The sequence below is a fragment of the Malurus melanocephalus genome, unplaced genomic scaffold, assembly GCF_030028575.1.
Source record: "Malurus melanocephalus ecotype Western Australia unplaced genomic scaffold, MMel_1.1 scaffold_406, whole genome shotgun sequence".
In the NCBI taxonomy this organism is placed as follows: domain Eukaryota; kingdom Metazoa; phylum Chordata; class Aves; order Passeriformes; family Maluridae; genus Malurus; species Malurus melanocephalus.
The window spans coordinates 622835-644899 of record NW_026623638.1 but is presented as its reverse complement, the minus strand read 5'-3'; the positions used below and the strand labels follow the sequence as shown (position 1 = coordinate 644899).

General features: G+C 45.4%; 1 protein-coding gene across 1 annotated transcript in view; it reads right to left on the bottom strand.

The window, feature by feature from the left end:
* The window catches only part of SGSM2 (small G protein signaling modulator 2), a 43747-nt gene extending 21788 nt beyond the window's left edge, over positions 1-21959 (bottom strand). The window contains exons 1-7 of the mRNA XM_057379438.1: positions 21826-21959; positions 15459-15534; positions 5940-6102; positions 4009-4170; positions 1517-1584; positions 896-1041; positions 391-525 (exon numbers count right to left, since the gene is read on the bottom strand). Of these exons, the coding sequence (XP_057235421.1) occupies positions 391-525; positions 896-1041; positions 1517-1584; positions 4009-4170; positions 5940-6102; positions 15459-15534; positions 21826-21882 (807 nt within the window). The 5' untranslated portion in view covers positions 21883-21959. The remainder of the gene's footprint in view (positions 1-390; positions 526-895; positions 1042-1516; positions 1585-4008; positions 4171-5939; positions 6103-15458; positions 15535-21825) is intronic.
* Between the last annotated feature and the right edge of the window lie 106 nt (positions 21960-22065).

The following is a 22065-nucleotide window of genomic DNA, read 5'->3' as shown; positions in this document are numbered from 1 at the left end:
CTTAAGAAAAAGAAGATTAGAATGTAGAATTGATAATGTAGGTAGCTTACATTTATAAACATTACTAATACTGTAGCTTTTGCAAACCTACCAATCTGATGCTGATGAGTAGAAAGTGACAGCCTCACTGACCAATGTATGTTTGACACAAATGTATGCACTGGTTGCTAAAGTAGATAAAAGAGGCCTGTCCCAGAATAAAGGGGTTACTTTTTGTGTGTGTATATGTGTGTCTTTGTGTCTGTTATTTTGTGTYGGCTGTCTAGCCAACAGCGACATCCCAGCACAAGAGAGCTCAGCAGCAGCTCTGTGCTGAGAACAGAATGCAGCAAGCACTTGACAGCTCAGATCTCTACCTTCCCCAACCCAGCACCGAGCTCACACACTCACCGGCTGCACCAGGACGTTGTTTTTGCCGTAGAGAAGGTGTGTCCGGGARTTCTGGTGCAGGGACTCCACGTACTCCCGGGCTGAAGCAGCAAAGCGATCCTCTGACGTGCTGCCGCTGGAATGGCGCTTCCGGATCTAAACACACACACAGCCAGGGCAGTGAGACAGAGCAGGAACAGGACAGAGCTATCCACATCAGCCTCTGCTGAGTGCAACTTCTGGGGAGCCAGGGCAGTGTGCAGGAAATCACCTGAACTCTCAACTCAGCAGTGAATTTCTAGTGAACTACCTGGTCAGATCCCAGCTATGAAAGGCCACAGAATTTAGTGCTGGATCTCAAACTTTTCTACATAAAGAGGAYATTGTGGCCCAAATGGCCTTCTAATCTGTGATAAAGTCCCCATTACAAAGAGAGAAAAAAGGCTGTTTGAGATYCAGCTCTCTCCCTGACAGGGCTGTTTTTATGATCAGCTTTAACTCTGACACACAGACAGTAAATACCTACTCCCAGGGCTGGGCGCTTGGAGGGCGAGTCCTGGCGGCCGTGGGCGCCGTGGATGCGGTGCCTCTGCACCAGCTCATCAGCAGAAGGGTCTGTCCAGTAATGGTCAGCTGTCTTCAGCTTGGTGTACTCCAGAGCACACGGTCCAACTAGGAAAACACAGCAAGGCACAAACCTTTGGGGTCTGTTCAGAAATATATCCACTCCTACCCTGCTGGCTGAGCACTGAGGGTGAGTGAATATTAATGATCACTGATCCTATGGGATCAGCCCACAATACAGACAATATAATAATGTATCACTCCTATTACCCAGGGCCATATAAGAGTATTCCTGTASGACACAATACCCTGCCACAGCAGCATTAGCAGTTACAGCAAGCATTCAGTAAAAACCCATTCCCATTCTGCTTTCTGATTCAACCARCCATTACTAATAAAACCAGATGATCAGTCTCTTCTGGTCTTCTAAGGAACAAAACAACAAATTYGATGTTTCTCTATTACAAACAGTTAACTACATAGGAGATATAAATTTCACTTCTTGTMACACTGTCAAAATGCAAAATGCKTTAAGAAAYAATTTCTTTTCCTCAGCATAAGAAGTAACTTTGTRAGAACTCACCTAACAGAGAAGCCAGTATTGGGCCACAAACAGGATCTGCCAGTAAAGCTTCCTTTTCATAATATTTACTAGGAATAAAAGATCAGAGMCCAGTTAAAAACATTAGTTGGTATSAACYGTTTCAAAGCTTGGGTTTAGCTACAGGYSTAACACAATGGGCCAGTAAAAAAAMTGTGTATTTGAACAGCCAGAGRCAGGACTCAACAGATTCAAATCCCAAATATTCCCTGAATTTGAGAGGTAGAGGRGAAACAGTGKGTGYRATTACCCAGAAATTACCAATGTGAGCATCTCCTCCAAAAGCATTAATGGGGTTTGATTGGCCCATCCACTGGCCCTGTGAAGAGGAGTTGTATTGTATTGTATTATCTGCAGATAAAGAACCCTTTTACAGCATGGTTGTGTCCTTAAGTGTTTTTAAAGACCATTGAAACATAYAAGACAGTAAGAAAGCTATGGAGAAATTAATTTAGTCTATTATAGGGATCTATTTTAGAACAGATAATTTCCTAAACTATATCAATAGCACTCACTAATCTCCATGGAGCATAAAATAAGCCTGGAATTACCAATGCAATAAACCTACACTCCARACTTGTACATTTAACCAGCTGACCAGCACCCTCCTTTGGATGTACRTTCTGCCCCTGATCAGCTGTGCAATCCCAGGCAAGTCACCTCCTCTCAATTTGCTCATTCTGTCTCATCTATTTTTCAGCTGAGCTCTGCAGAGGCAGGAGCTCGCCTTGTGCTCAGTGTGTTTACCCAGTATATTTGATTTGGGGCTTTGAGTACAATTGCAATATGGAGACAAACARTAGTTCTCTGCAAGCAATTCTGTCCATTTTCCACAGAGACAAAACAATCCACAYACTCTTAAACATCTCTTCCATCTGTGAGAAATCATCTTGAAACACTGTGAAGAACAATGAACGACTACAAATAGCAGCTCTTGCAATGACCCCCAAGTCATGCCATTGTAGCAGGCAAAACTGCTTTCCAAAACCACATAGCCAAAAAATCCCAACACCCACATTTCTTGGATGCCACTGTCCTCTGTGGTCTGTTCACTAGAYGGGGCTCACACTCTAAAGCACCTGCTCCTCCTCCCCAAACAGAACAGCTGAAGGACATGAACATGGAGCATTTGAGCAGTAATGTCACAAAAATGCATGACAACAAGCCTTAAGAAAAGCCTTGTTTTCTTCACTAAGTCCAGGTGTCAAAATCTGCAATGGAGGACCTGATCCTAACTCATCTGAATGCATGGGGAAGGCAGAGAGGTGAACATCTACAACACACAGTGATGGAACAACTGAGAACCAACWCTCCTGATGTCCCTGTGGATTATGGGGATAAGAAATTAGAATCCCTTGTACCCATGTATCTGCAGACATTGAGGCAGTGGACTAAAATACTTTCATTAACTGTGTCTCTGGGACATGGCCAGCCCTCCCTCCATCTCCTCTGCACACAGCTCATAAAATCCAAGCTGGCATTACATATCCCAGAGCAACAGTTTGCTTGAACAGCACAAAGACCTTTCTTCCATTCTCTTGCTTTAAGTGGCAAAATACATCATGAAAATAAAAATGATGACAAGGAAAACASTAACACAAACTTGGAAAATACTGTGAAAATAAGCTGCTCTGCCCTAGCTCTCATCCTTGTTCAGATCCATTGGCTTTGGATGGACAAGAATGTGTTGCCAGTGCTGAACAACAAGAGCACCCCTGCAAGCAAAGTGCCTTTCTGGGAGCACACCAAGCTTTAGGGTCCCTTCTGTTCTCTTTTTATGGGAGATTGTCCTCAGTGTGCCCCATTAAGTTTTCTGTTATGGGTTATGGGAGGGCAGGAAGGGTAGGARTTACAAACCACTCCCTGGCAAATTCCCCTGCTGGGCAGCAGGAAGCAAYGACAGAACTGAGAGGACTCATCTTTTCTTCCTAAGGAGTCCCTCTGGAATACATCCATGAAGCATTGATGCTCTTCTCTGGTTTTGCAAAGGAAAATTTACTTTAGGCTTGATTTTTTTAAAAGGAAACAGGATTCAAAGAATCTGTTTCCACAACCCTAAGGTTTTATGTCATTAGCTCCTCTGTTCTAATTCTCCTTTCYTTCACCTATAAAAACCGTTTTCCTCCCTGACATCCTAAAGCTCCAAAGGATTATTTTCAACTCATGACCTATTAGAAGACATGTCTATTCCACAAAGGTCTAGGTCCCATTAGAATATGGACAYCTAATACACTTGAAGTTAGGTTTTTAGAAGATTTCTGGAAAGCTGAATGTCTGTTAACATTTTTTGTAAGCCTGACACACTGTCAATCATGCAAAACTACATTTTTTTTCTAAATCCTATGCCATTATTTTCATTTACCAGAAGCCTGCATCACAGGGGTTTGCCAAATACTTTTGATGAAATCCCTTGTTGCAGATACATAAATGCATCAGTCCAACAAATCCCTGTGCTTCTGCTGCTGCTTCCTTACCTGCAGTTATCCACAATGTACTGCACAATCTTGTCCAGCACCTTCTCAATCAAGGCTGTCCGAACCCAGATGTGTTTGATGGCCTGAGGTGTCAGGACTGGTGTTTTACTTGTGGTRGATCCCTGCCTTTTGAGGGGTTCCTGCCCATTTGGCTGATTTTTCCTGCAAAAGGTGATAAAATAAAAGTAGTCAGAATTCTATCTGATGACAGCTCCTGATGGGTCCATCCTCCTGCTTCAGGTGACACAGTGCACTGCAGGAGAAAGGCAGCTCCAAAGCACAGGGAYTGCTTCCTCCTGCCATCACTGCAGCCTGCCTTGGCTCTCCATACACTGCACTGGGCTCAGAGAACACCAGGAATCCTCTGAATGTCTTTTCCAGAAAATATCCCCTCTAGAAAAGAAGAAGGTTCCAGTTTGACTCAATGAAGAAAGAAACCCTGGCATCTTCAAGTTCTTTGCCAGCACTCGGGTCCCTTTCAGGAAATTGTTCATTTACATAGAGTTAATGAATTCATTTGGGGCTGTTTTGGGTGAGATCCCCTCTGCATTTACACAGTCCCATGTTCTACAGAGRCCATGACAGCACCCCAACAGGGCAACAAACACATGTGACACCACTGCCATCAGAGCAATTCGAGKGTGTTTAGTTGCATCCCTAAACAGAGGGTTTCTTAAGCTGTCCCCTCAGGTGCAATYAGACAGTTACAGTCTTTCAGTCTCATTTCATCCATCCAGCAGAGCRAGTCCACCCCCAGCACTATTTCCCAATAGTATCTTTGCTGTGCAGATTTTCTACAGCACTTAAATTTTATGGCTGTTAATATCTGAAAAGCATACAAAATTTGTCCAAGAGAAACCACAGAATTTAAGTTCATTTGCTTCTTTCTGTTGGAGGGCMCAGCCAAAGGTCTCTGGTGGTTAGAGGGGTGTTTGTGTGGGTTCTTAACCAGGAGAGAGGGTGGTGAATTCTCAGTAGAAAGCATCCTTCTGCCCAACATTAAAAAAACTAAAATTAATAAAATTCCTGTCTGTACCAGTAGGCACAATTAAAAATATATCAAAAATAGGTACATATTTCTGTCAAAAACTACATAACAAAGTCTAATAATTACAAGTCTAATAAAGATAAATATAATAAAATTACACATAAATGTAAGTGCTAATTTAAATAACAATACTTGAAGATGAACTCTCTTGGCAAAGCCCTTTTTACAGCAAATTGATCAGAGGCTAAAAGTTCCTACGATGTACAAAGAGTTCTTAAGGCTCAGCAGTGCCTACAAACAGAATTTAAAATGCCCTTGTCCTAAGCTTATAGGACCAGACACTCATGTACTGTGATACCACCAACAGAACCAGATGGAAAATTTTAACTGTGCTACTCACCACCAGCAAGTCTAAGACCTTCAGTAATCTCAAGTCCTTGACTCCAGCACAAATTCTGTTGTGCTTAAGTCCAGTATAAACTGAACAGYTTTCCTGTAGCATCCTTCTTCCCATCACTCTTTGTGTCCATTAATTTAACTATTTCTGCTATGATACCACAAATCTYTTCATGGTTTGGCAGGAGCATGCCAAAACAGCTTTTCCAGTGTGTCTATTCTTGAGTTCCTCCTTCCACCCCCTCTCTTCCCACCAACAGTCCAAGCTGGTCCACCATACTCTGAAATCAGAGTAATTAGTCACTTCTTTTGCTGTGTGTGGGCTGAACGAGCTGCTCTGCTATACCCAGAASCAAAATGAAACACCAAAGCCCCAGTTGCCCATCTCTGYCCCTTTGCTCASTGCCAGCTTGATCAAACACMAAMATCTGCCTTATCCTTCCAGCAGTAWCAAGACAAARCTGCATCACCTCTGGCCAAGGCACRRACAGGGCAGTCTGTSCCACCACRCTGCAYCAACTCAGCTWYAAACAGAGCTCATCCTCACCTGCTCTCCACCTGCTGCTGCAGCTCCTGCACCTTCTTGCACACCTCTCCAGCRATGGCACAGCTCTTGCCCACCTTGGTGAAGAGTGCGGCCACTTTGTCGGTGCGCAGGAATCCGGCAGCCCTGCGCTTCAGCATGTGCAGCAGACATGCCTCCACCACACCTGTGGGGACAGGGACACAATGTTATGGGTCCTGCTGCCTTCAGCCTCCTCCTCCTCCTCGGCCAGCACCMCCTGCTCACTCCCACTGGGCAGCTGTGGGGCAAGAAAAGAGCTGGGGARCAGACAGGCAGGAACTCAGAATCAGATGATGTGGGCATGTCTAATCTGTAACTACACACACCTTGTAAAGTACAAATAAAGGCAGTATATACATTAACTCGAGTATTTTCACCCCATTTACACATAGAACCACACTGTAACACGCCCTGATGGCCAYGAGTAAACACTACACTGCACTCTGCCAGCCTTGCAAGACTGCAGCAGAAATCTATCCAGCTCTCATGTAATGCTGCAGGCAAGGGAAATGAGAAATACAAATTTAAACAAAAAAACAAAAAACAAAACAAAATATAAGCCTTCCTTGTCTATCAACTTCTCAAGTGAGACTGCAGATGACTCACACAGATGAAAGAGAACAAACCAATTCATTGCCAGGGAAGGGAGAAGCCCCAGCTCTGTGTGCCRGGTGTGTGCCCAGGKMAGGGCATCCTTCACAGGGCTCTGAGCGCAGCTCTGAGCGTGGCTCTSCTGTGCTGGGTGGCAGCAGGCAGCCCCTCAGGACAGCACAGCTCCCAGTGCCACGTTAAATGCTGCTCAGGAGTAACAAATGGCACTCCATCTGCTCCCATCCACTCTGCCTCTCACCAACRGYGGCTCTTTCTCAGACAGCAGCATTYTGTTGCACTTTACRCCCAATRCTGTCAGGTGCTGAGCATTTCCTGAAGACTCCCCTCCTTATTGCTTTTGAAGGCTCCAAATCCCATAACACCTGAAATCCTGTGTCTGAAAAAGTCCTGTCCTCACTGCTTAGGCCCTGAACACAAACCAGACTGGGGGCACACAGGAACATYTCCTGCCTGCAGAAGCCTGAGGAGCCCCACTCCAGGAGCAACAAAAGGCAGAGCCTGTGGTGTGACAGGAGCAGGAGCCCACACTGATGGTACCTCCAAAGCTGCTTTCACTCCGAGGGAAAGGAGAATCAGAAAAGGGAACATCGCAGCGCTGTGGGGGCTGCTGCGGCCACAGAGTGACACAGCGGGGACAGGGAGTGATGACAGCACCGGGATGTTCCTCACAGCACGGTCTAGCTCCTGTCTAGCAACCAGCACAACAGCTCTTAACCCAGCAACTGTTTTTCTCTGTCTTTCAATTAGAAACAAAGAGAAAGAAGAAAGCAAAGCAGCTTTCCGGATGCCTGGAGCAATGCAGCAATTTGATTCCAAATCTTAAATGAAGCAACCTGCCTTTAAAAATAACTGCAAAGAAGTGCATTGCTGTTGCTTAGGAAACAGGCTCTCTTCCCACCTTCACTACTTTTTTTTTATTTCTTTAAAACAATAAAATATTAATGAAACAAATTTAGTGAAAAGCACAGCAGGCACAGCTTTAATTATTAATAAATGCTGCAGCTACCAATGAGGGTAATTTCCCCAGTGGCTGTCCCTAGAGCCCCAATATTTAATTATTCCATTGTGACATTTCTCATCACAGGAACTTGGGTAACATCAGTCCCCAACTGCCAGGGTCATACACATAGGGGTCACTGCAAGGAATGCAACACTAGAATTTGCTGCTGGATTGCCTCAAAATGCATTTTGCACAGGACAAGAGATTAATACCTGTCCAGCTGTATGTGTAAGGCACTCTGGGACTGAGCCCAGCCTTGTGATCCTCAGTCACTTCATTCTCCACCTCACTCCTAGGCTGAGACTAACAGCACTGGCTCTCAGAACACTTCTCTCCAAGAATTATTCCAAAACAGCTGACTTTACATTCACATCTGATTCGATCTGAACGTGCTCGCAAAAACACCGTGCCTTTCATCAGGTTAAAATTCAAACCATCCGAGCAGGGCAGCACATCTTGTGGCACAGATGCCATCCCATTGCCASGGTGTGGATGCCACCCTGGTGGCACAGGACAGCAGGGAGGGAKCATTCCCTGGCACAGCCCTGCAGGGCTTTCCTTTGGCTCGGTGTCCAAAGCAGGCACTGATCTCACTGCACTTTGCCAGCATCGCCCACAGCCAAGCTCAGGCTGAAAGGAAATTTAACACATCCTCAACAAACTGGCAGAAGAGTCACCTCAAGCTGCAGAAGCTTTTAAAAAACAAAGAGAGGACCTTTGCAGTGGTGCTTTTTAATAAATCAAAACCAGGAGATACAAACTGCASAGCTCAGAATGCTGCCCAAAGAGACAACGCCAGCTATTTTAGGGGTTATACTACAAGAACCTTTGGGACAGGGAAATCAGGTTATTTACCTATTTCTACAAAAATGAACCATTTTTTCCCTTTTTGGAATCTGACACTCTAAGAAGACCTAGAAAYAGATGATTTAGCTGTTTCTGGAGAAACTGGTAACATCAGAAAGGCATCACCATGTGGTTTTATGTACACACATACATGTGCTTTTGGCTACAGATTTGTCTGCACACAGGTAAATAACTACTGCACAGCCCAATGTGATCCTGAGCCTGCCTACAACAAACACACACAAAACCTGACCAGATAAAAAGGCAGCAACTCATTACACACAGATTGCAAGAGCAGCTCTGCGCTGGGAATAAATCAGCACAGCTCAGGTAATTCCTTTGTATGGTTCAGCTGACAGCAGCCATCTAAAAATTCATTAACTCCAGACAGTTTTGAGGAACATTCTCTGCAGTATTCACTGCTGAATTTAATTAAGTGCAGACATATTATTGATTTACAGTTCAAATAATCACGGTGCCCACCAAGCTTAGGAAAATGTCACTTTTTTATGACTTCACCACAGCTACTTCTTCCAGGGTCAGGTGAACAAGTTTGGTTTTGTCCTTTTTTGCCTCTATGAAAATTCTGACATGACTTAATGGGCTGTGAAATGAGAGTTCTGGGGCTGGAACAGTGGTGAGCAGAGAAAAGAGAGCCCGTGGAAGGATTATTTATGGGTTGTACTTAGTAGATGAGATTTTCCTTAGACAGGAAGAAATACAGCAGCTAAATACCTTGTTTTCATGGAAACTGTGCTAAGGGAATTGAATTCATGAGGCTGGAGAAATTAAAAACAAGTGAGAAGAGGAGGATGATAAAGAAGCCATCAGATGCTCACGATCTCCAGCTGCTGTTGCTTTACCCAGTTTTAAGGCAGTTTTAAGGCAGTTTTAAGGCAGTTTTAAGGCAGTTTTAAGGCAGTTTTAAGGCAGTTTTATTGCCAAGTTCCAACCTCTGTGTCACTGGGAAGTGCAGCTGAGCAGGTGAGATGGTAGAAACATCCAAATGTGCTCCTTTCCCTTGGTCACCTGCTCTAAAGTGGCTGGGAAACTTCAGGGCTGAAATTTAGTGACTGCTCCTCTTTAAAAGCACAATCATTAAGCTTCAAGGATCTCAGTAACCTTTGGAAAACAGAAGTGTTTTCATTAAACACGGTTAAGGGTAAATCGGAATTACTGAAGTTTCTCTAAATATTGAAAATTATCCAATTTGATGGCTCAGGATCAAAGCAAAATGTTTAGCAGAGTTCTCTAAAAAGCACAAGAGATTTTATTTCACTTCTCAAGCTAAAAACACGCGCAGTTCAAAAACTGTTCCATTTCACATCAGAGCTAATATTCACTCTGTTTTTTTTCCTCCCCTCTACAGCACACCACCCATTACTTTAAGCATCATCTTTGGAGCACAATCAAAAACCTTCTAAATGTGTGTGAAAAAATATTTGCTTCCCCCCAATTATGATCATCTCTGGTGCTCTCTTTGGGCTAATGTGTTTATCAAGTGAAGTAGAATCTATTTAAACTATTTTTTAAGCATTATTCATCACTGAAAATGTTTGTTTTCCAAACAGAAGCAGTAATACAGGGAGACTTGTGTTTTGTTTGTGAGACAACTGCATTTCCATAGCAGATTAACCACATTYTTAAAAAATATCAATGCCAAGGGCAGAAAGCCAAAAGAATTAAGATGATAAACTGTCAGGTTGGGCAATGGTTATTTATATGTGTTTCTACAGAATTTCCATTTCTGCGAGCTAAAGAAAAAAGAAAACTGAATTTTTTGTTTTATGTCAAATCTGTGAATATGGTGCTATTTAGAAGCCTCAAGGCAATCACCTAAAAACCCAAAAACATAARACATCTCTTCCTAATGGGGTTGATTTTCAGAAGAATTGGAATGTTGTCACTCCAACTGAAAATGATGGGAAGAGCTCATTGTGTGGACACTCAGGGCACGCCACAAATGAGGTCCACAACAGCTCCACATCAGTCTCCAGTTCCTTTAATCTGCCAACATTTTGGTGCCACACTTTAAATAAGACAAAGGGCCTCTACCAGAAACGTATTTCTCATCCTAAGAATAAACAAAAAAGACTTTCCCATACTGCTGCTTTCCACCGTTTTACTGCAAGTTGTGGCTACTGAATATTCTTCTGAAGCATGCCACCAGATCCTTGTCCAGAAGGATCTCTGGACAAGAAATGTACTTCAGAAATACATTTTATTTTTCTGTCAAGAGCTTTAATCCAGYCTTGTAATTAAGGGCCATGAAGGAAAAGATTTCTGACTCATAATTTTTCATTGCTTGGGATTGGTAATTGTGATGTTTGGTGACTCTGGTAATGGCTTGGATTTCAGGTCCTGAATGAGAAAAAACAGAACATGAGGTCCAGCATCATGCGGTCATTGGTTCCTAATTAGATTTTTCTCTCAAACACAATTAACTTTGTGCAAAATGGGATACCCAGTCATCCTAAGACCAGTGAAGAAAACAGCCTGACAGCTAAGGCCATTTGCTGTGGTTAACCCTGGGTCTGTCAGCAGTGAGGCTGTAAACCAGCACAGACCCCGTGTTTCTGGTCTGCAGGAATCATCAGCCATGTTCATGTTCCAAGGATTCCTGCTCCTCTGCTGCCAGAGTGGATGGAGACTCACCCATGACTTCAGCTGAAGCTCTTTGAGAGTGTTCCTACAGACATGTAGGGCCCTAAAACTTCAGACCTCACCCAATCTCAACTATGCACGTGGCTCCAGAAAATGCAGCCACACAAGTGCTTTCCTATGGCCCTGCAGCTCCAGAATGAATGGAGTACCCCTCTGCTTTAGGAAAAAGGGAAGTAACTGTTGAACTGTTCAATAAAGTTCAATCTTAGTAAGTGTTTTGCACATGAACTGCAATCCTGTTATATCCTGGATTGGCTCTAAAATGTGAAGAGGACCCAAGAGCCACTCTGTTTCTCAGAACGCACTGGTCCTTTTGCTATGAGCTGATACTGAGGGACRCAGAGCTGCTTCAAATAACAATTGACTCTACTTATTTTTGAAGAAGGAAGCACCTTACACTAATGATTTTCCAAGCCTAGGTGCCCCAGGCTCTGTGAAAGGAAATTGTAGTGGATGGATAGAGGGCCCACACAGCAGGTCTGGAGTGTGGAATGACAGYCTGAAGCACAGACATCTCAGGAGCACTTGTGGGTGACAGCTCTCCCTGCTCTGTTTCTGAGACACAAAAACGCTCTCACAGTCTGATGTACACAGACAATGCAGGTGCTTGAGAGCAGGAGAACCAACGTAAGACACAAATGCCAGCTCAGGAATGCTTCACAAAAAGCAGCCAGGGAGTCCAGCTCCCACCTGCCACATCCTGGCACGAGACCAGATCATATTTAAGTGTCGCTGAGTGAAGGAAATGCAGGGAAGCTGAAAGAGCACAACTTACATACAAGAGAAATTGTACTGAGAAGAAGTATGAACACTCACCGACCACTTTGTGCTTGTAGATCTGGAAATCATCCACAGAGAAAACAAAGGATCCCACAGAGCTGGCCAAGGGCACTCACAGCACTGCACGGCTGCTGCATGGACCTGTTTATGATGGAGCTTCTCATCCACCCTCCTCTAGCACCATGTCCAGAACCACCAAAGGGTTCACAGGCTGYTCAGCTAATTCCAGAGAAAACTGGACTGGCAGCTGGGAAGGCAGCACTGAGCTGTGCTCAGGCAAGTGGCCTCTATCTCTGGGTCAGCAGATGTCAGCTGAAAGGCCTCAGGCCACCTCTCTGATGTATTACTCACACAGAGAAAGCACCAAGGACTGCTTACTAATGGGAATTCATTATCTCCCAGGCTCCCCCGTGCAGCCACCACATCCTTCTTTTGTTTGAAGGGCTGCACACATGACTAAACACRGCCACAAAACACATACAAACACCTTCAGGTAATATCCAGATCCACCTTTCCAGGGCATGACTGGACAGATCGTGACATGGTTTTGTTCTTCATTTTTTAAGATCTGTAATATTTAAACACAGCATTACCCAGAAAAAAAAAAAACCAGTCATTTTCATCAGTTAATAAGAAAAGAAAAGCAATATGCATGATGGGGATGGAAAAAAAAAATGAGGTTAATGCAGCTAAATCAATGGGAGCTTCCTCAGCTCCCCTAGGGGAGGCTCTCTGCTCCTCCTCTCTGCACCTGGAATCTGCAGCAGRGATCCTCAACAAATCCATCAGGATGGAACAGTAGCAGAACACTCGAAACAGCAAATTTTCTGCTTGGGTTTAAAAATGGAAAAGCATTTGTGGTCTGTAAGTCTGGTCTAGACACAGTTTTAGAACAGATGTGGAAGGCAAAGATAATTCAATGCACTAAAGAAAAGGAAAAAGTAAATACTTAAAAATGCCTCTGAAGTGAAGGACTGAAAGCAACATTGGGGGTTAATTAAACTTTAGTAACTGAAGATGGGAAGAAACAGCACATGTCAAGTATCCAAAGTATACAAAAAATCTACCATGTATTAAGGAAACAAAAAGAAGATTGAAGGGCTTTTGTTTTCTTCGACAGAAGAGCCTCAACGTCTCGCAGGATATGAGGTCAGATTCAGGACTTAACCCAAGCATTAAACCCAACAAGSTTTACCAGCCCCAAGCACAACATTAAATATCATTCTGCAGCTCAAATCAGAACTGGCCTTTTCAGTTSAACCACAAAGGGATTCTGTACATTTTAATTAACGGGTTTAATTACTGGCAGCAGGTTTATTATTCAGGCCAAAAAAAGCTTTTTGTGCAGTTCATCTCTTCCTTAATTTGAACTGAAATCTTATTGAAAAGACAAGTTCTGCATGCTTAAGGGTGCCCAAGTTACTATTTTTACTCATGTTAGAGCTAACTTTTCCCCAAAACACAGTAAATACATTCCTTTTGCCAAGCAGACATGCTGGATTTACACCTAAACAACATGCATTTTGATTGTGACACACACCAGCTCTCCAYAACCCTCCTGAATTCTATCACAATTAGTTTATAGCACGGGGAATTCAAGATTATTTCATTTAATACACTCAAAATATTATTCAAAGAGAACAAACTACTGAGRCTCATTTCAGAGTATACACTGAAAACACAGAGATCATTCGGGTAACCATGTCTGGGGTTAATGAATTCATGAATAAAGCATGTTTGCTGTATGAAGCTGACTTAAACAAGTTTTCTAATTGCTTAAAGCAGCACATTACTGTCAGACTAAAGATGGGCAACCACAAACTAAAGGCTCAGCAAACCAACAGGTAGCTTTTGGACAAATAAAGCGTTATGTGCTGAACTGGAAACCATGTAAATAATAATTATAATAATACTTCAGGTAACTGAAGACACAGAGAAATGCTTCCTTTTCCTTGCCCCTTTGGCTCAGAGGTGTAGGAGCAGGAAAAGGCTGGTGTTGTGAGAGAACAGCTCCACCATGGACACCCCTGCCGCAGAGACAGCGGCGCTGAGCCAGCCCCACGTCACGGTGGCAGCTGCCGTTCCCAAGGAAACCTCTCCACATTCACCAGGCTGCAAACATCCACAGGCAGCTCCCAACAGAAGCCCAGCCACTGAAGATGCTCCAAACACACTTGCATCACTGCACTGTCCCCTGACTGGCCACACAGCATCGGGGAAACTCGCTCCACAGCAAAGCAGCTCAAAGGAATCTGGAAATTTTATCCCCACATCAGCCACAGTCCAGATGCTGCTGCTGTGGCTCTGAACCACAGAGCCAAATCTCTTAGAAATCAGAGGGGATGRCAGAGCCCCAGGGATGTAACTTAGKTTAGTTATATGCTAGGGTGAGAACAAATACAATGCACCTCATGCACTCACTGCTTCCCCACAAAGATGAMAACATCAGCACTGCTTTCCTTCTCCCAGAGCACCTAGGCAGCAATCACAGACTGGAACAGAGWCCTGGTGGTTATAAATCCCTCCTGCTGGATGAGCAGAGCTGACCTGCACAGAGGCACCATTCCTCCAGATCAGCAAGGGTGGCACAGAGCTGGTGGCACACAGCATTTCCTACAGGACAAGTGTCACATGCCATTTCATTGGCACCTTTGGCCAGCCAGGACCTAGGGCAGCTATGAATGGTTCACCTACTGATGCAGGGAGACCTTGAAATCAGCTATCATGTATTCATGAGACTCTTGCTAAACTCTGCCTAGCAGAAGAGTAAAATGATTCACAAGAATTCTATATTTATAATGAAGATCCACCAAAAATGACTCATGTACTGAACCAATCTAATTTTAAATAGAAGGGAAAAACCTCTTGAAGAGACACATGAAACTGGAGTGGGGGAGGGAAGAGAACTGCACACACAGGAGAGCACCAGCCAGGAGCTGTTAGCCAAAAATCTACTGGAAGGGATTTCTCCATTCAATCAGCCAAAGTGAAAACAGAACATGCAGTTTCACCTTCTGGTTTAGAGTTAAGCAAGGCCTCTGTTCAAAGCAGCAGCAGGCTGGCTGCCTTAGGACAGGGTAGGATTGTTGGGCAATAATGAGGCAGCTCAGTGCAGGGTTATTAGTTCTTCAGATCCTGAAGAATTCAGAACACAACATCAACTGGAATCACAGTAGGAGGAAGAGAGAAATATGAAGACTTTCAAATATTCCTAATTTTGGCCAAGCAGAGTGTAACAGAAATAGCTGCCGCCCCACCACCCCTTGCACCAACATTGCAGCACAGCTTCCAGGACAGGATTCCAGGAACAGAGACAGGCAGATCACACCAGGAGCTCCCCGGATCACACAGCCAGCCTGCAAAAGGACACCGGGCATCTTGGCTGGGCACTTGGATAATGATGTTTCAGAAAGAGTTACTTTAAAATTTGCAATGTACACACACACACGTAGCAATATAAAGAAGAGGTGAAATGGGCCTGAACATCATGATTTCTAATATCTAAATCCCTGCATTTACCTCTGACAGCAGAGAAAATAAATGTCTAGAGGAAAAGTAAGGTTAGGTAGCGTTAGCTCTTCAGCTAATGTGACATTTACCACATAAGGCGATGATGTGACTGCTGTCTTCATGTACAAATTTCCTGGTGACAGCTTCTTCCATGATCTGCTTTACCTAAAATGAATAGAGAGAAACGATTGTATGATCCCAACAAAATCAGCACAGCACTTAGGAGTTTCAGTTTCAATCACTGCTTGCCCCTTCCCCTTAACCAACAGACTAACAACTCCCCCACGTCGCATTTTGCAGGAAAGAATGGATTTAAGGAGGGAAAGAACAAACAAACCTGAGCAGCTTATCATGGTATGAGGGAACCTCTGGCAGAACAAGGACAGGTCTGTTTGAGGYGTGCTCCCATAAAAGGCTGAATTATTTCAGCCTGCCCACAGTGCCTTCCAAAGAACTTCTCCAGAGTTAAGCTCCAAAGAGCTGTACAAGATCTCTCCTATGATTCATCCTTGGCCTTCACAGTCTCTTCTGGTCACGAAACCAGACTGTGCTGCCATGTCCCATTTCCACTTGTACCATTCTGCTCTTTTTCAAGCACAAAGCATCTTTTTCAACCTCACGCATCCCCAGAGAGGTTTAGGGCCACCTTCCCCCTACCTGGGGACTTTACGTGCCACAGCAATTACAAATGATGCCTTCAAAGCTCTGCTGCACCAGACAGTATTCAAAATCATTATAGTATCTACAGGAAGGCAATGCCTTCAGTTTTCACTTCAAGACATGATTTAACCATTATAGCAAATAAAATTACACTTATCACACTTTTTAATTATTTAAAACAAAGYTCCTTTCCAGTTTCAGGGCTGATGTGCCAAGCTCAAGAGGGAAATAAYTGCAAATGACTGACTTTCAAAAATWAAGGAAGAAACRGACAATTCTTACARTRAGGCTCTTGGTGAGAGGCTGCAGTCACCCTCAGTTCATCTGCCAGTGATTTCTCCCCAATGGCTTCCTCAGCCTGACACCAGATGAAACCTCACTGCCTCCACCAACTCATTTATCAGACACTCATTTCCTCCTGGCCAGGGACAGCTTGCTGTCTTCCAAATTGACCATAATTTTTGACTTTTCTCATTTGTGAGCTACAATTACAGGGTAATGATACTCTGACTAAATACATGCCAATTCACTTTCAATATACAAAAGAAAGCRCTACGAGGGTAGAAGATTTAACCAATTCTTCTCCCAACATTTAGAGCTAACTGGGTAGCACTTTGTGGCACTGACAGGTCCCAARGTTTTGAGCTTTTCCACTCAGTGCTGGACCAAACTGGACCAGGAGAAGCTGCAGGGGCATTGTCCATGGACAGCTGGGCTCTGCAGCTGCCTGTGAAGGTTCCTTCTGCAGTTTGGAGGGCTTCCTCTCCACGAAGACCATCTGTGAGAGCAGTTCTGGATGCYGTAATTAAACATGCCCTCCCCCAGTAAACATCTTGAGGCCTCTGTGCCCACTCCTACACCCCCAGCCCGGCTGGCAGCAGGCTGCAGCTCTGGCACTTGCTGCACGAGCCTTTCAACACATGGCATCAACACATGGCATTTGCCTCGCTCCAAATTCTGGATCAAGTGGATCCTTTGGAATTTGTGTTCCTTATCAAACAGGAGCCCTCTGAGTTGCAAAGAAAACATCGGAGGGGAAAAAGCAAACATGTAAGAGGCTTTGAAAGTAGAACATGTTTTGTAGCTGAGAAATTCAAAGCCAGTCTTTTGCACTGCATAAAACCTGGCTCACTGCTCACACCTGAGGCCTGACAATATAAACTCTGAAACAGGCAATTTGCTTCTTTCCTGTGGTGTTTCTGACACAGCTGCTGGAACTTAGGACCTGACAGTAAAGCAGCTACAGGCGGAGAAGTAAGAGGGTATAAGGAAGAAGTGTGAGGAGGTCTCATGAATGGGCACTCACATCTGGATTATCCTGTGTATTCAGCACTCTCTTCAGCACGGTTTTATTACAGCTCTGATGATGGACAGACTGAGGGACTGTTAGCTTTAGCAGGACCCCACAAGAACTTGTCCTGAAGCTCATGAAGAAGTTTGAAGCTGTCTAGGTTAACTGCAGGCAGAGTACAGCCCTGGGATGAGTCCAGCTCAGCCCCTGACCTGCACTTCCCACGTGGAAGGCAGCACAGCCCCCAGCCCAGGACAGTGCCATGTGCAGCCTCCAAGTACCTGGAACCCCCCTGTGTAAGGACAGCAGCCTCAGCTCACAGCCTGTTGTGATTGCACCAACTCTACCAAAKGAAAAGGGCTGATGGGCTACTGGCCAAAAGCAACTGTGAGTGCCACTGGCGTGAGAATGGACAGAGACTCTGCCTGGGTGCAGCACAGTCACACCAGCCTGTGTTCATATGACTCAAGGTCACAGACATGACTTCAGGACTACAGACCATGCAATCCGTCAGTTCAGGACTGCAGACCATGAAATCAGTCTCAGCATCCCAGAGAACAGTAACTGGAATTCAAATCCTAACAACAGGAAGAACAGTTGTTTTGAAGAGCAAAAGCTGAAGTGCTTGGCAGCCAATTCATTGCTACCACACATTTCCCAGGCATGCCCCAATCAGCTCAGTATGTTATTTAGATCCCAGTCAAAATTTCAAGTATATAAAAACTGAGAAAGAAAAGGATTTCAGTAATCAACCCTACTTTTCTAACAGCAGCACCATTCCGTGTCTCCCAGGAGATTTCAAACCTTGGACTTCAGAGCTAAGGGTACCACTCTGTGTGTTCTCAACTGCCACCACATGCCAAGCAAGCTCCGTGCATTTTCTGGAGCGTGAACGAATGTTATTAAAAAACATATTCAAGGCATAGACAGGATATGAGAAGATTCAAAAGCTGGAATGCAGTGTTCTCCAAYCCCACGTCATCTCTCACTGCCACGTAATTCATGGATGCTCAAGGCAARGAGCTAAAGCAAGTTTTTCTGATCAAATGGAACACAAGCCTTTTTTTGGCTTGTTTCCTTTATTCCCTTGCAATTTTGCACAGCTCTTCATAGGGAATTCTGCCACTTTGCCTCTGGTCTGGGGAGGCACTTGACAATGGAGCTTTCTGAGCACAAGCCTCCACACACACCCACTGGCAGCCACCAGCAGACCTGAGCAAATCACAAATTAATCTGATGAACAGAAACATCAGCACCTGCCCCCTGAGTCACCCATCCACCCCCACAGGTAAGGAAGCAGGCAGCCTAACCTGTGTTTGTGAAAAGGGTGGAGGGCTGCAGCCTCCAGAGCCTGGACAGGAGCTGTGCAGGTGGGAGAAGCAGTCAAACACCAAACATACCTCATAATACATGGATCATTTATAAAGTTTCACCCAAGAAATACACAAGAGAAATGCCTTTTTTTTTAAAAAGTTTTATTACAATGCAACCTTAAAAATGGCAAAGAATAATGCTCATAACATACCAGAGTAACCATGACCACAGTTAAAGCCCACAGCATTTTTTCCTCCAAGGAGAAAACCTAATGTCCAGCACCCCTGTCTGCTTTAGCTGCTCACCTCCTTTACTGCTGCACTGACTCCTTCTTACTCCTGACGAAAGACTGGTGTTGTAAATAAAAGCTGTTCAATAGCTACCACATTTCTCCTCAGAAGTCATTACATTTCAGTTGAAAGTTGAGCAATTGAGTTTCTGAGCTGCCCTGAAATCTTTTAGGGTAGAACTGCTAAGGTTATTGTTATCCTGTTTGTTTCACAGCTAGAAAGTGTTTTAATCCAGAAATGGCAAAGCCCTCCATTTCAGGAGGCAGAGGGAAATGGTCAGAGAAAAGCTTGTTTTATGAGTCTGCTTGTCACAACAGATTTTCCTGCAGAGAGAGATAAATGCTTGAGACGTGAACTTCCAAGCCCCAGCATGAATCCCAGCAGYTACATTTTCTAAACACATTACTTGTCTTCCTTTCTGTGAGAGCCAACAAAATACATTCCCTACCAATGGGAGCTCAAAGTCCATCTGAGGAAAAGCAAACAGCATTAAATTTCCCCAAGGAAAAATGCAGAAGTTTTAGCTGAGAGAGTGAGGCAAAATAAAAGAAACACTGTGCACCAAGTGACTTTGGAGATGACTACTACTTTGCAAAGATAACTGAATTTTAACAGGCTTGGTGGAACAACACTCAGAAAGAATCTTCTGCCTCTGAACTCCTTTGGATACTGAGGTTATGGAAAATCATTTAACAGGGGAAGTCTGGGTTTAGAGGACAAGGGAAGGGAATGAGAATGGACATGGTGTCAGCTTTTCCCAGCAAGCCCACCAGTAAACAGCAAGCAGGCAGAAGTGGCTGTCACACACGATAAAAAGTGAGGTTGAAAATTCTATTGGAAGAMGTTAATTACAGTCATTAAAGATAGCATCATCTGGTGGGTGGTTACTAGTGGCTTGTGTTCAATTCCTGCCTCCGTCAATTGATTATTTAGGACAAATAAAATCTCCATCTCAGGGTCTCCAACTGTCCCCTGAGCTCATTTTCTCACTGTGAGCACAAACAGGGGCCYTTCCACAGGTCTGTGAGGGCACACMTGAAGGTGTTTCCTCAAYCTGATTATAATCACCAAAAARTCTCATGGCTATTTTAGGCTGGAAAGCTCTGGCCAAGCCCTAAAAAGCCAAGCCACTATAAATGCTCTAAAAGAGCATTTGTGAGGATTTGGAGAAGGAAAAAACAGAGGCAAAACAAAAATCCAGATGACACAGAAGGTACAAATAACACTTTSAAGCACTATTCAAGTGATTTAAAAACCAGAGTCCAATTAAAAACATTTTAGAGACTYTAAAAACAAATTAGCCTCAGATTTTTTAATTACACACCACTTGCTTTCCTCAGTTTGAGCTGGCTTGGATCATGAAAATCCATTTCACTTTCCATCTCGTGCATTAGCCCAAGATTGCAATGTTCAGACTTGGAAAATATTTATCAGATTTATTTATATATTTAAAYATTACTCAGRAGAGCAAGTGCACCCACTTCTAAATAAAACCTTACACTACCTTGGCTAAAAGGTTCTAGTTTAAGCAAAAATTTCTAATGGAAGTTACAGGTTCATGGGTGTATTCAGCAGGTACCACCTGCCCACAGGGTCATCCTGGGACACAGCCCTGCTGCTCCTCATACAGATCATCCTTGACATGTCTGTCCCTGCTCTGCCCCTTCCACACTCCCCATGCTGACTGAAACACCYGATGTGTTCTGCTTTCAGCTCTAATGAATAGCAGGACATGGGAGTCAGGCTCAGTTCCTTGGCCATAGCCACAACTTTTCATCTGAGCTTTGATGGTTGCTGCTGATTCCCCAGCAGCGGAAGGAGCAGGAGGGCAGGCACCTGTTTAAAATACTTGTTACTGCTATCATGGACGAGCATTACACCTTCACTTCACTGCTGTGTAACAAGCGGCAGCTACACTCAGCTATCACACAGCCAGCACCACAAAAATGCAAAATACAGTACACACGAGGAGAGGTGGCCGCAGGGAGTGAGTTCCACCTGGAACATGCTGCAGGGGTGTCCAGGGGCCAGTGCTGGGGCACACCAGGGCACTGCTCCTCTCCGTCACCCCGGCAGGAGCTGCTCGGTGCGGGGTCATGGCAGTGGGAACTGCCCGGGTCCTGCCGAGCATCTCCCAGCCGCTCCGGAGCACCTTGCGAGAGCCGCCAGCCCAAACGCGAGCATGCCGCAGCTCCACCGGCTGCACTCACGGCTCCGAGTGCCCCAGCACGGGAATGGCACAAGGATTTGTGCAGGGACAGCCAATATAATTAACCCTTCATTAACCCTGGCACTCCGCCCCGCTCGGCTGCACTCACGGCTCCGAGTGCCCCAGCACGGGAATGGCACACGGATGTGTGCAAGGACAGCCACCCTCATTAACCCTTCATTAACCCTTCCCAGAGCGCACCTCCAGCACCTGGGAGCCAGCTCGGCTCATCCAAGGACACCTTTGGGAATATCTTTCTTATCCTCGATTTCTCCTCTGGAGCTCACAGTTAAGAAAAACTCACAAAAACGAGTCCTACGGGAAACACGAATCCCAGGAAAAGGACCGGGTGGCAAGGGCAGCCTCCTGCCGCAGCAGGAGCCCCGGGAGCGGCATTCCTGCTCCAGGTGCGCTCGGGAAAACGAGCACCGAGCTTATCCCGGAGCAGCACCGCCCGGCAGAGCCGCGTCCCCGGCGACAGCCCGGCCAGGGGCTCACGGCTGCGGCGGACAAAGCCCCGCTCCGGCCGAGGGGACCGAGGGGACCGAGGGGAGCGGTCCCGTCCGCCCGCCCGGCGCCTCAGGGCGTTCCCCCCACAGCCACGGGCTGACCAGCAATCCCCGGGGAGCGGCACCCGGAGCGCGGGGCTTTGCCCGCCGCACCCCCCGGCCCTCCCCCGCCTCCGCCCTCACCTCCTTCTTCACGTTCCACAGCAGCTTGTCCTTCACGGCGTCCGCCGAGCAGCTCATGTTGGCGGGCCCGGGGCGCTCACAGCCACCGACCCGGGCCCGCCGCCATCTTCACCGCGGCGTGACGTCAGCGGGCGGGGCGGGGCCGCGCTGCGACACCCGGCCACTAGGGGGCGCCACGTGCGAACAGGAGCGCGCGGAGCCGGGGACAGGGACAGGGGGGGACAGGGACAGGGGGGACAG